This window comes from Pan paniscus, chromosome 8, assembly GCF_029289425.2.
Source record: "Pan paniscus chromosome 8, NHGRI_mPanPan1-v2.0_pri, whole genome shotgun sequence".
In the NCBI taxonomy this organism is placed as follows: Eukaryota; Metazoa; Chordata; class Mammalia; order Primates; family Hominidae; genus Pan; species Pan paniscus.
The window spans coordinates 23779849-23792565 of NC_073257.2; the positions used below are offsets into that span (position 1 = coordinate 23779849).

The 12717-nt window shown below is 44.8% G+C and overlaps 1 protein-coding gene across 33 annotated transcripts in view; it reads left to right on the forward strand.

Moving 5' to 3' along the window:
* The window catches only part of CELF2 (CUGBP Elav-like family member 2), an 867789-nt gene that overhangs the window by 782541 nt on the left and 72531 nt on the right, over positions 1-12717 (forward strand). For 32 of the 33 annotated variants that reach the window (XM_055092397.1, XM_063607625.1, XM_024930221.4 and 29 more), the window contains one exon: positions 5927-6061. In XM_055092397.1, coding sequence (XP_054948372.1) covers positions 5927-6061 — 135 coding nt within the window. Of the gene's footprint in view, positions 1-5926; positions 6062-12717 lie in introns of those variants that run through there. The other variant, XM_055092405.1, reaches the window with a different exon arrangement.

A 12717-nucleotide genomic window follows, 5' to 3' on the forward strand; every position in this document is an offset into this window, starting at 1 on the left:
CGTAGTAAGTATCCAGTGTGCTAAGTTCTGCTAAGTTAACACTGTTTATTCCACTCACCGAGGCAGCCTTTTCAGTGCACTCTGAGCGGCAGAGGCCGGCCTGTCCAGGCCTGGGCTGTTTATACCGAAGCATAGCTCTGTATGTACAAATGAAAACCCCCAAGTCTTCTAGTTGGGCCAGTTCTCCTTTTGCTTTGTGGATTGACCTTCATTTTCTGAATTTTCAGTAAGAAAAGTCCAAAAATATAAATGAGCGGAAGGCTGCTTTTAAATGGCTTTTCTTTCCAGAGGCCCAAATGGAACCTCACCTTGCACAGACATGAACAGCTTCGAGGTTCTCTTTGGACCTGATGGAGGAATCAGGAGGAATATGTAGTTTTCTAAAGCGAGTGCTAAAAGCCACAAGCCTTTTCTAATTTCACATGGCATTTTTGACAGGTAAGCATAGTTTCAAAAGCTCAAAGAGCACTAAGATTTCTTTGGCTCAGTTGCTCTAAATAGCTCCTGTAGTTTTGAAAGAAGTATAACGAGCTCTAATTGCACTTTTATTGAGTTTGCTGACATTTATGGATAGCACAAAGGACTCATCACAGTTAGACAGTTACTGTCTTCATTATCACTGTGTTCAGATGTCTAAAACTTTGTATGTGCTGAGCCAGAAAGAGCTGCTAATCATGGATTAATTCATGATGGACAGGTGAACTCCAGAAAAGCAGTCACCCTTGGCAGCTTTCGTCCATCGAGCGATTCTGAGAGAGGGAACCTCTGGGGTGAGCCCCGAAACGTTAGGTTGCGCTCAGATCAGCCCTGCACTTTGGGATGTCACTGAGCAGACTTCCCGAGTCTCCGTGGCTTCCTGTAACCTGCCCTTTCCATTGGCTCTGATTTAAGCTGCAGCCTCTGGCACACCGATGGAAGCTCGCGGCATCGTGTTTTCCATCCACGTGCTCCCACAGAGCCAGGTTGTCCAAAAGGAAAATAATCCCACTCTGGAGAAGCAAAAACTGCTGGGGCTGCTAAGAGGAGCACACTGAGTAAACCACCCACCTTCCAACAGAATCCGCCTTTTTTGTTATTTTTCCATTGCAGAAAGACGAATGGCGGGACAGGCAGGGCTTTTGAGGAGGTGTGGATTTCATCCTCCATCATAAACGAGCAGAAACATACTTACCCTCTTTCATCCTCTATGCCATCCAGCTTTTAATCCTCTATTGCTGTGCCCAACGAGGTACCAGCTGTGCAGTACTGAAAGTCACAAGCAGTGGCTGAAGTTAGGCTGGCAGTGAGTGATACAAACAGAAGCTGCTTCGGTTCTGGGTCTGGTCTCAGAGGCTGGAGCTGTGCTCACTCTGATGTCTTTGCCTCTTGCCGCAAGGGAAGTTGCTTGTTGTTTTTACTCTATATACAGAGCGTAAATCCATCCATCCTGCTTTAACCCACAACCTCACAATTTGCTGGGGGTCTTTAACGCCTAGAACCCAGAAATGTCACTTAAGCCTGCTGTGTGTGTCACTCTCTCTCAAGGCCTCCAAAACCTCCAGTGTCCATGTGTCAAGTTCAGAGCTAGTAGCAGTCAAGATAACTAAATATCATCAGCAGAGGGTGCAGACCTGCAAAGCCTCCATTAAAAATAGGAATCATGGGGTGGCTCCATCCAGTCACTTTCTGATTCACGGGAAGATGAAGAAATAATTTTGAAATTCAAAGTGGAGAGACTTACAGATTTGGAGGCAGTAATTAAATGCCATATGTTAGCACTAACACATTGAAAAGTTGTTAATTAATTCAGGCAGCCCCAAATCCAGGTGTGACTTTGACAGATTGTACACGCGGGTGTTAGCACAGACTTACAATTAGAGATTTTTTTTTAAAATGAAGTTTCTATTCCCCTAACTTAAAAAAGTCACCCCGTGTATTTAAAGTATTAACCCATTCTTATCATATCATGGAAGGTAGACTTCAAATGGCTGCTGGTGTGGAACCCCTTTTGATTCTGTGGTCGTCGTTACTAATCACGGGGGACCCCATCTGTGCAGCACTTCATGTGTAAAAGCATTTCCCTGCCCTTATTCAGTGTCCGTCATGGAAAATGACTTTTACCTTTCAAGTGTTTTTTTGTTTTGTTTTGTTTTGTTTTTGTTTTTTTAATTCCTTAAAGCACCTAGCAGAATACTGTGAACACAGTATGTTTCATTTAAACTGACTTTCCTGTAGGTTGGAAAAATAAGTGAGATACTTAGTGCCCGTGAATACTCAGGAAAAACTCACCAAGACGGTCATCAAAAGTTGATTAAAAAGTTAAGTGAACTCAAAATAACTGTGTTCTTGTAGAATGTTTACAAAGCTGTTAGGGACCCTCAGAATGGGAATTTGGGGGATAAATTGTATGACTAACTTGTCCCTGGAAAACCAAAAAAACTCAGAAGAAAGCCGGGTGTGTTCAGTATTCCCCATATTGCCTTTAAAGCAAACACAGCCCAACTGTTGAAACCACGGAGCAACTTTGGCTAGTAAGAGATTCCCAAAGCCCAGCACGTCTGTGCACACGCACAGGTGCGCCCACACACCACACACACAGATGGAAGTTAACGTTTTGATAACGTGGATGATGGAGGTTTCCATTTTTCTTCTTGGCTAATACTTGCTATTTTTAAAAGTGCGAGTTATCTTTCTTCTTGTTGCCTGGCTGAGTTGACCTTGAGTGATGGCTAGGAAGTCAGCATCTCTTCATGAGTAGTTTCCATTTTCTTCATGTTCGTCTTAGGAAAAAAATCGTTTTTAAGCTTACCCAGGAGCTGCATGTTTAATTTACGATGGCATCTCCCTGAAGCTCAAAACCTGCAAATTGTTTTAGCTAAATACCATAATAATAGGTTTAGCAGTGAAACCAAGGACTTGGTGGGAATTTTTCATTTGCTTTTGTTTAAAAGAACTAAAACCAGATTGTTCAGGGTAAGAAGAAACACAACAGGAATTTTATTTTTACTCTCATAAAAATGCCAGCCATAGTTTGCTGGGGGTAGGAGTCTCGGAGACGAGAGGGAAGGAGGAGTCCTGCTGATTTTTCTCCCTTTTCTACCCCCTTTCCATCCCATCTCTCCCCTTCCTGTCCCATCTCTCCCCTTCCTGTTCCTTTTCTCCCCTTCCCGTTCACGAGAATGCCACTTTCTCACAGGGCCTCCCCCACCAGAATCCTCCCTTGTTAGTGAGTACAGGCGGTGTAGACGGCCTGCAGCAGGTGGTGTGGACGGCGTGCAGGTGCACTCGTTGCCCAGGGTATCTGGTGTCTCTCTGGCTTAGCTGTCGCGCCTGTGCTGCCCATGACTGACCAGGCTTCACCAGTTCACAGCGGATCCATGCTACTTTGCCTTCTCTGAAGGGAGGAAAAAGAACTTGAATTAGAAGTTTTCCATCAGCGTCCAGGAGATCAGGTCCTCAGCAGTCTCCCTCCCAGGAACTGGAGCCCGGGGTGCCTGTTGCCCATGTCTCCTCCGAGTCTGAACACAAGCAGTGGCTCAGGCCAGCTGATGCTTTCCTCACTGAGCTCCTTCTCTGCACATGAAGCGGAAGATGGGGCGTGCCATCCTGAGGTCAGGCTGCTTTCAGCCATCCACCCAAGCCAGGTCCCTACTGCTCCGCACTATGCACCTTGCCTGGTTAGGACCTCTTTGCCCTCCCACCTCCAGTCTCTCCAGACCCTTCGTCCAGCTTCAATTTCACATCCCCCAGCGAGCCTTTCTCAAACACCTGGGTGCACGATTCATAGTTTACAAGTATTGTGGAATCGTGCCTTTCAACTTGTATTTCTTGGAGCCCTAGAGTTTCTGCGGTGTCCCAGGAGCTGTCACAGTGGGGAGAGAGCTGGGTGGAAGGGATTCTGACCCCCCACTCACCGTCCCTGCCTCAAGAGCCCCAGTCACCCCGAGTATGTCACAGGCCACCTTCTCTCCATTTCTAGGAGAGAAAAGAGTCTAAACTTTGATTCCATGGATGACAAAACAGAGGTCCTCAGAGGTCAGCCTGTTCTCCAAAGACACATATCAAACTCATGGCAGCACCGCACCTAGAACCTTGGTCTTCTAATCACCGCCATTGCTCTCCCCTTCAAGCCTTCTCTCCTCCTCTGAACTTGGAGGAGACACAGCAGGGGAAGGAATCCTGGGCTGGGAGGAGGACTCCAGGCTGTGGGCCAGGCTGGATGACCCTAGGCAGGTCCCTCCCCCGCTGGACCTTGGGAAATCTTTTGGAGACAGACAGAAGCTCCCTTAGGTCTCTTCCTTCCGCTCTGGGATGCTATGAAGAGGAGCCTTTAGCTGTCTCCTCTAGGCCCTTCAGGGCTGTGCTGGCTCATGGAGCGATCATGTGTGGCTCTTTAATTAAAATTACATTTTAGAAAAGCACTTCCTCAATCACACCAGTCCCTTTAAGTGCTCAGCAGCCACATGTGGCTTTAGTTTCTGTGTCAACAGCACTGTGGTAGAGGAACCCACCTGTTACCAGTACACCTGCCCCAGCCCCTTCTCAGCACAGAGGTGTGCTTTAGCGTCCAGAAGGAACTGGCCCCAGTAAGTCTGGGATAATTGCCTATTGGTTAAATGAAAATGAGACACTTCCTGTCCGGGGTAGGCATAAAAGAAACAGAAATAAAAGCCAATTAAATAGGAATGACAAGATGATAGTGCAGATTCAAAAGAAATAGGTATGCACAAGTGACTTAAAGCAGAGTCCTCCTCTAGCCCAGGACACTCTTCAGTCTGGCTGCAGCTGGCTAGCTTTTTTTTTTTTTTTTTTTAATTCTAAGAAATAGATTGAAATGAAACGATGGAAAAGAAGCAGGACTTCTCCCCGTGGGTGTCTGTGATGTCCTAAAAAAAAAAAAAAAAAAGGCACCTCTCCTAAAAAGGACTCCAAACGCTGTCCTGAGATCAGTTTTAACCTCGTCTTTCGGGCCGAAAGTAGTTCACATTTCCCGAGCACAAGCATGGAGATTTTGAGGAAAATCTCCCGGGCCCTGTGAGGTACAACGTGTCTTATCTTCCCCAGTGTCAGGTGCCCAGGTTAGAATTTGCGTGTCGTCCTCATGATCCCCAAATGCACTTTTATTCCCCGAGAATCTTGCCTCCCGGTGGCTAGTACAGTATTGTTTCCTTCTTGATCATTTGTGAAGGGCTGGAAGCTCGGGGCCATCCAGGGTGTTTCTCCAGCAGCAGCCGCCCTGTTCTCTCTAGAATCGGCTTCCTGTTGAGCTGTAACTAACCTGGCTGCTTAGAACCAGGTGCGGGACCTGGTTAGCACTGCATCACCAGTGTCACGGGAAAGAGGTACTTTCCTAGCTCCCCAGAGACGTAAGAATCTCTCTGATCTCTTATTCTTGTCTAGATCAGCAGGGATGAAGCTATTTGAAACAGAAAAATGTTTTCTTCCCTCGAATGCTCTGTGAAAAGTTTCATTCGCTGTTTCGCTCCATCTGCCCCCATCGTCTTTCCTCTCCTGACCTTTCTCTGTCCCTGTCATTCAGGTTGAAAGACCATCCACAAAAAAAAAACAGAATAAAATCTGTATCCAAAAATATCCCCAGAGAATGGTAGTGTTGAACAGTTATACAAGTACTTTGGAATTTTAGTCAGCGCATTACTGTTAGTTTCTGAATAGGAGAAAAGAACTTAACAGCCTTACATGTCATATTAAAACATTTTATTAGTAAGCACAAGCACACGGGGAGATGGGTTCAGGAAGCGCCAGGTGGGAGGGAGTGGCAGGGTGGGGCGCATGGAGAGAGGAGGACAGCTGGACGTCTGCAGAGTTGGCCTTGGGACACGTGCTTGGTCTCACACGGCTGGGGCCTGGTGTGATGGGGTAATGAAGCACTGATTACAAGAAAAAAAGATGAAATGGCCTTTGCTCATTCATTATTTTTATCTCCTAGCTGTGGAAGACAGAAAATTGTTCATAGGAATGGTTTCGAAGAAATGTAATGAGAACGACATCAGGGTGATGTTCTCTCCATTTGGCCAGATAGAAGAATGCCGGATCCTCCGGGGACCTGATGGGCTGAGTCGAGGTGAGTGTGCTGTCTGGAAAGCCTCTCCCCTTCAGTGCTAATTGGAGCTCTGTGTCACAGTCGAGACAGATGTAGGCACCGCACACGGCAAGAGGTCACCCTGTAATACATCCCATGTGATAAAGTTATCCAACCTGAACTTTTCACCATAGCTGAAATCATCACCTTTTATTTCTCCAGTTCAGAAGGCCTTGGTGCCACCATATTAGCTCAAGTTATCACTGTCAGGTGTGAAGCCAACAGGCTGCCCTACTGCTAGGCATCCTTTTCAATCTCAAATTGAAATGGATTTGGTGGGGGGAGGTGCGAGAAGTAGAAAATGAGAAAGGATATTTGTTGTTTTCATCTTAGTCCTCGGGCTTCCTGCCTGTGCCTGAAAGAAATGTTAAGAGTATGTTAAGAGTACAGTGACACAAACCGGGAAAAAAGCGTCAGTGTTCACATGTAGTGCAGAGCAGATAGGGATGTAGGGTAACTGGGCCTGTATTGGGGTATTAGAGTTTTATTTCAAAGAGCAAAACTCCTGGAGTCCTGAGCCAGGGGAACTCGTTAAGTGACAGAAAAGCGACTTTACCCTGAAGAATATTGTAGGCACTTCTTTGCCACCATGATAGAAGCAGAAGCTGTAGCTCAGAGCCTTGACGATAAGCTGGTGTTTACAAAATAGTTGGAAATCACTGTTGTTTTCCCTGTTTGCCTCTCCCTTGACAATGCCACACACCTCCTTCCTGGAACCACTCATAAAGGCTGATGGCTGGAGGTTGACACTCGTCTGACTGCACTTCCCTGAGTCAGTCCAAGGTGGAAATGTATATATAAAATGTGTTTTTCACTTCTTTTTGCTCTGTCGCCAGGCCAGAGTGCAGTGGCGCGATCTCAGCTCACTGCAGCCTCCGCCTCCCAGGTTCAAGCAATTCCCCTGCCTCAGCCTCCCGAGGAGCTGGGACGACAGGCGCACGCCACCACGCCTGGCTAATTTTTGTATTTTAGTAGACATGGGGTTTCACCACGTTGGCCACGATGGTCTCCATCTCCTGACCTCGTGATCCACCCGCCTCAGCCTCCCAAAGTGCTGGGATTACGGGCGTGAGCCACCGCACCCAGCCTGTGTTTTTCACTTCTTACAGGAAATCCATATTCTTAGCAACATGGAGAGGTTTTCATTCTCTTATTACTGCAGTTACCAGTGCAATTTCTTTGGGGCAACTGAGGAACTTGGTTTCCTTCTCAATCTCTGGCTCTGGGCCAGCACTGGCACCCCAAACCACATGTTGAAAGAAAAGATTGGATCATGAGGATGAAAGCACTCGTCTTCACCCTTCTCACTAGTTTGACCTGACTTCAGCACCATGTGAGGAAGAACATTTGCTCTTTTGATTCTTAAACATAAAGCTTAAAGATGTCAGCTGCTAGAATGGAAGGCCGAGAGAACAAAAGTTCCCACCTACAACCACCTCCAGAGCCCCAGCATGAAGGTAGTCTACAGGAGAACTAGGAGGAGGTGGAACCACGCCAAGCTTTTGATTCCTGTGTTTTCTTCGGAAGGTGGTTTTGAAAAAAAAAAAAAAAAAAGGCGGCATGGAAATCAGTGTATGCATTCTCTGACAATTCTGAAATTCTGTTATATAACACTCACTTAAAACATGTAATTCTCTAAAAGCTGAACAAGTCTCTGTATTGAGTGTGATCCTGGAATAGCAGATCCAGTATCCGGGGCTCCTCTGCGGTTTTTCACCTGTGCCATCATCAGGGGCAAGCAAAGCCATCCATTGCTGTGGCAGACTGCACCACCTCTGGCTCCCAAACAGCCTCACCAGCCAAGGGATACTAGCATGCCCTCCTAGGGGCTCAAACCAGCAGACCTTCTGATCACACCTGGTGGTCCAATTCTTCATCATATATATCTCCACTTAAGCAGACAAGCCAGGAGGGAGAATACCGTGGGAAAAGACAGTGTGGCTAAATTAAGAATAAAATATGTAGAAAGATGTGATCATATTTTTGTGATTCCTTTTCTGGTGCCAATTTAGTAATTAGAATCCCTATTATCTCCTGTTGTTATTCTCAGTCACACTTCAGTGTTACCATTGTAATTTTCATTCTCCAAGGTATGGAGAAACGGCACAAGGAGAGCCCTTAAATTACTCATAGCGAAATATATAATGGCTTAGGGGCCAGTGACCCCAAGTCCCAGACCCACAACTTCTACTGAAATGAAATAGAACTTCAGTCATTTTATTTTCTTACCTCTGTCCTGAGCTTTCCCCATTTGTAAATGACAGCCGTAACTATATCTGCCCTGCTTCTCTTGCAGGGAGTCATTCATGACTGGTGTGCTAGCTTTTCGCCTGAGCATACCCTCTGCATGTGTTAGCGGAGAGACCCCGGGCGGGCAGTATGTGTGCTTGATTTCTGCTCCCCCTCTGCTGGCCTGGCTGATCTAGGCAGTGACTCTCTGGCACATTTTCTCTGTCTGTCCAGTGGGGACAGTAATGAACAGGATTGCCGCCTGCAGCGTTCAGAGCTCCTTGAGCATACATCAGTTATTTCTGCAGATCAGGTTTTAAAGCAGCCAGAACCTCCATGGGAAAGAGCAGGACACGCAGTACTTAACAAGAGAACTTAGCTAATTTGATCTGCCATTTGGTTGATTAACCAGCACTTGACACCAGAAGCAGCCTGTTCCTGCAACAAGTGATGGGGAGCACTCTCATCAATATTGTATGCAAACGCTGGCTCAGTGGAAAGAGGAGAAAACTTTTCCCTCCCCATCTTTTTTTTTTTTTTTTTTTTAAACAGCAGAAAAGTAATTTCTGGTGAACTGATGAGAATTCCCTATTGCAAAAAAAGAAAGAAAATACTCATTTATAACCATTTATCCTGAGAACTGAAGACAGACAGTGGTACTTTTTTCAATTCGCAGGACCCAGGGACTCCTGGCTACAGGGGCCTGCTCCTGAATCAGTGTATTTGTTAAAAGCACAATTCTCTTTCATGCTACCATTTTGCTTTCATTAAAGAATTGCAGTTTTGAGTCAAATATTAATGTGTCTCCCATTAGTGGCACTGCAGATAAAGGGCATTCAGCATTTCTGTTCTCAGCGTCTATTGCTGGCTCAGCTGTTTAAAAATAAATAAAAATTAAGTGAAACAAAAGCTTGGCTGCTCTGCACAGTACCTTCTAACACAAAACCAGGGTATACCCTCTTCCGTAGAAAGTTTTAAAATCAAACTCTTGGATTATGATGAGGGAGAGGGTGCAGCTGAGCGGTTCACTTTTCTTTTTCTGCTTTTGCCCAGTTCACCTACGAGGATGAAGACAAAGGAGGCAACTAGTCTAGCTGGCTTCTGCGGATTTCTAATGTCATTTCTTCCCTGCCACATCAGTAGTTTCAGGTCCTCCCTAAGAGGCGTTACACTGAGGTTTCACCAGGCTAGTTGACCCAGTACCCCCACTGTGTCAGAGAGGTACACTGCCCTGACCCACAGCTGTACCCATCAAGTCGTGCTATACTTTCAGTCGGAATCACTGCCTTTTTTTTTTTTTTTTTTTTGTAAGTCGTGATCTACCTTTTGGCAAGAAAAGAAAGTATTTTTAAAATCCCATCTTACTCAGCGGCCCCAGCCCATGTTCCAGGGCAGACACCCTCAGGAAATTGTCACGACTCTCCGTGGAAAGCACCTAACACCTGCCAAGCACCTGGAGCCTCTCGAAGATCCGAGGACTCTTCCTGGCTTGAGGCAGCGTGGCCATATCTCAGTATGCGTTTCTCCCTTTGGGGAAGTAACCCATTCTGCCATCTTCTCTAATTTGGAAAACACTGAGATGCTTTCAAGCAACTTTGGGATGCTCAGCACCTTCTGCAGCGGCTGCTCAGCCTCTCCAGGCCTGCTGTAGAAGCCTTCATGGAGAAAAGGAGCAGGATGCCATGGGCCCACATGTGGCAATTCACATGAGGTGTTTGCTCTCAGAAGCAGAGCCTGAAGTTTCTAAGCCAAATGTGCTTGATCGACAGCATCACCCTAGCATGTTGATTTCCTAAAATACACACACTCTCACTTACCCACAATCCCACAGTCAGCCTGGGCTATTTAGGTACAGGGTTTTCTGCACGGTGGCAGTTGAATATCTGCAACCCAGAGACAGTAAAGGAGTTTATTTCATTTTTTTCCCCCCACAAACTGTAGGCAAATCTTCACTGCCATTTAAGGTAACTTTCTGCTTGTTTAAGAATATTCCAGCTGTGTTTATGGTGTTCCAACATTCCCCTGCCAAAACCCTTGACAAATGAATTGGCAATATTTTCAGGGATGTTGGCAAGTACAGACTGGATTTAGCTATTAAATCCTCATTTGTTTTTGTCATATCTGATCAGAATACAGGAATGGGCTTTTGACTATTAAAACATGTACACAGTGCTTGGGAGGCTGATGCAGGAGGACCACTTGAGCCTGGGAGTTCAAGACCAGCCTGGGCAAACACAGCGAGATGCTGTCTCAAAACAACAACAACAAGCATGTACACAGAAATGAATCAGTTTTCACACATTTCAGCTCTGCCCACACAGTACCTAAACATTCAGATGTGTGGGAACTTTGGCGACATGCCCCCTTGACTCCTTACTGCATTTGCCATCTTGTTCCAAATACAGACTTCCAATCTTATCTCAGTGATGAGATTTTGCCAGCTATTAAGTAGGTCCTAGTCTGTACCCAGCCTCGCATGCCATAAATGAGTGATGTCTCCGTGCCAGTTTTAAATAAAGTAACCCAGCATCAGGGATGGCCCATCAGAGTATTAATTCTTATGCCCCAATATTATATTGATAGCGTATGTTTAACGTTGCTACTGCTAAAAAGATACAAGGAAGATTGACTGCATTAAGATATTTCTTTGGCTGACTAGGAACTTATAAACAAGTTTTCCATAGGTTAAAATCTCCTTTGTCCTACACAAGTTATACTTCTTTCACTTGAAGTATAGTGGGTACTACACCTTTTTCAAAGAAGTAACAAAGAAAAGCAAGAGGCCCTGGCATTGTTCATGCTTTTAAAAGTGGCTTTACTTTTTTTTTTTTTTTTTTGGTGCAGAGCAAGAATTCATCTAGTTCTCAGTTCTCTTGCAGCTAAGAAAAAAGGTGGAACACCTGAGTTAAGATATCCTTTCAATTGAAATGACAAGTGTAATAGGTGTGTTCCAAAATCTTCTCTGTGACAGGGCTACGTGCTTTCCTTAGATCTTGTCTGTAGGAGGAAATTACTTGGAGAAACCTTTCCCCAGTCAATCATTTATCTGTTTTAGCAGCAAGAAGGTAACCTCACTGAAATGAGAGGAATGCAGCTCCTTTCATTTCTGTTAGCAATTCGTAACATTCTGAAAGTAGGGATAATAAATAATTGCAAAGGTAAATTGCAGGTTGGCCAAATTTACAGTTGGATTTTTTTTTTGCTACTATATATGTGGAGGTTTTCAGAGAGTAATATACATGTTGTCTTACCAAAACTCCCTCCCCACCAAAAAAGAAAGAAGTATGGCTTCATTATTTTGATACCTGTATATTTTCCCCCCAGCCTTGTTTCTCCGGCATTTGGGTCAGTAGCCAAATTGCTGATTGCTGAGACCTGACATTCAACAGTCTAGAATAGTTAAGGGCTGACCCTACAGGATCAGAGCAGTTGTCCTGTAAAGACCCAGTGAACACCACCGCACCCAGAAGCTCATTTTTAGTAGAAAGGGGACAGTTCACAACCCAGGTTATTTCTGTCCAATGGAAAGCCTTCTGGTTGGCTTGAGAGAAAAAGCCAGCAGCCAGTCTTAACGGTAGGGACTTACATGATCCTGTGTTGGTATAAAGCCATACATTGGAGGCCTAATCCTAAAGCCATCCATGTGTTTTCAGTGGTGTTGAAACAAAAACTAAAAATCTATCCATAGGACTTACCGTGACCTCCTGTTTTAGAGAAATTACAATGGTTAACAAGCTACCATTGCAAGAAACAGTTGACTCTGAAGTTGCTTGACTTCATCCCGAGTGACACAGAGAGTGACATTTTTCAACATGCACTCCCACTTTATAAATGACACTGTAATTTTTTTCTCAAGTAATTGAACACAGCACACAATGCAGAACTTGACAGAAACCCCTAAGGAGACAGCTTCTGTCTTACTGCACCACTGCCAATAGAATTAAAAGGTTAAAGAAGTCCTCAGATGTGTCAGATCATTTTTTTGGGTGGGGTAAGGATTATATAATTACAAGCATCAGTCATGTTTTTAATTGCACGGTTGTTAGAGGAAAGGGCAATGATTTGAGTTTATAGAAACATAATTTTATTGTTCTATTGGTAATACTTCTCTTCTGAGGCCTGATAATTGCTGTATCTTTCTCACTAAGTTACTTTAAAAAGTTCTGCATATATGAAATTGTGGCAAATGCATAAACTGTGCCTTATTGATTTTTGTTGACATTTTACATGTTTCTTACGCATTTTTACCCTCCATTTGGAAACTGTCAGCTTGGCACGTGGTGCTGGATAATAAGAGCAAATGAAGTGAATACAGCAATCTTCTTGACTATTAAAAGCAGAATTAGCCCAGGCTCCGCTTGGTTTCAAATCTATCTCCAGTAGATGATTTGCCTTTTCCTCCATTGTAG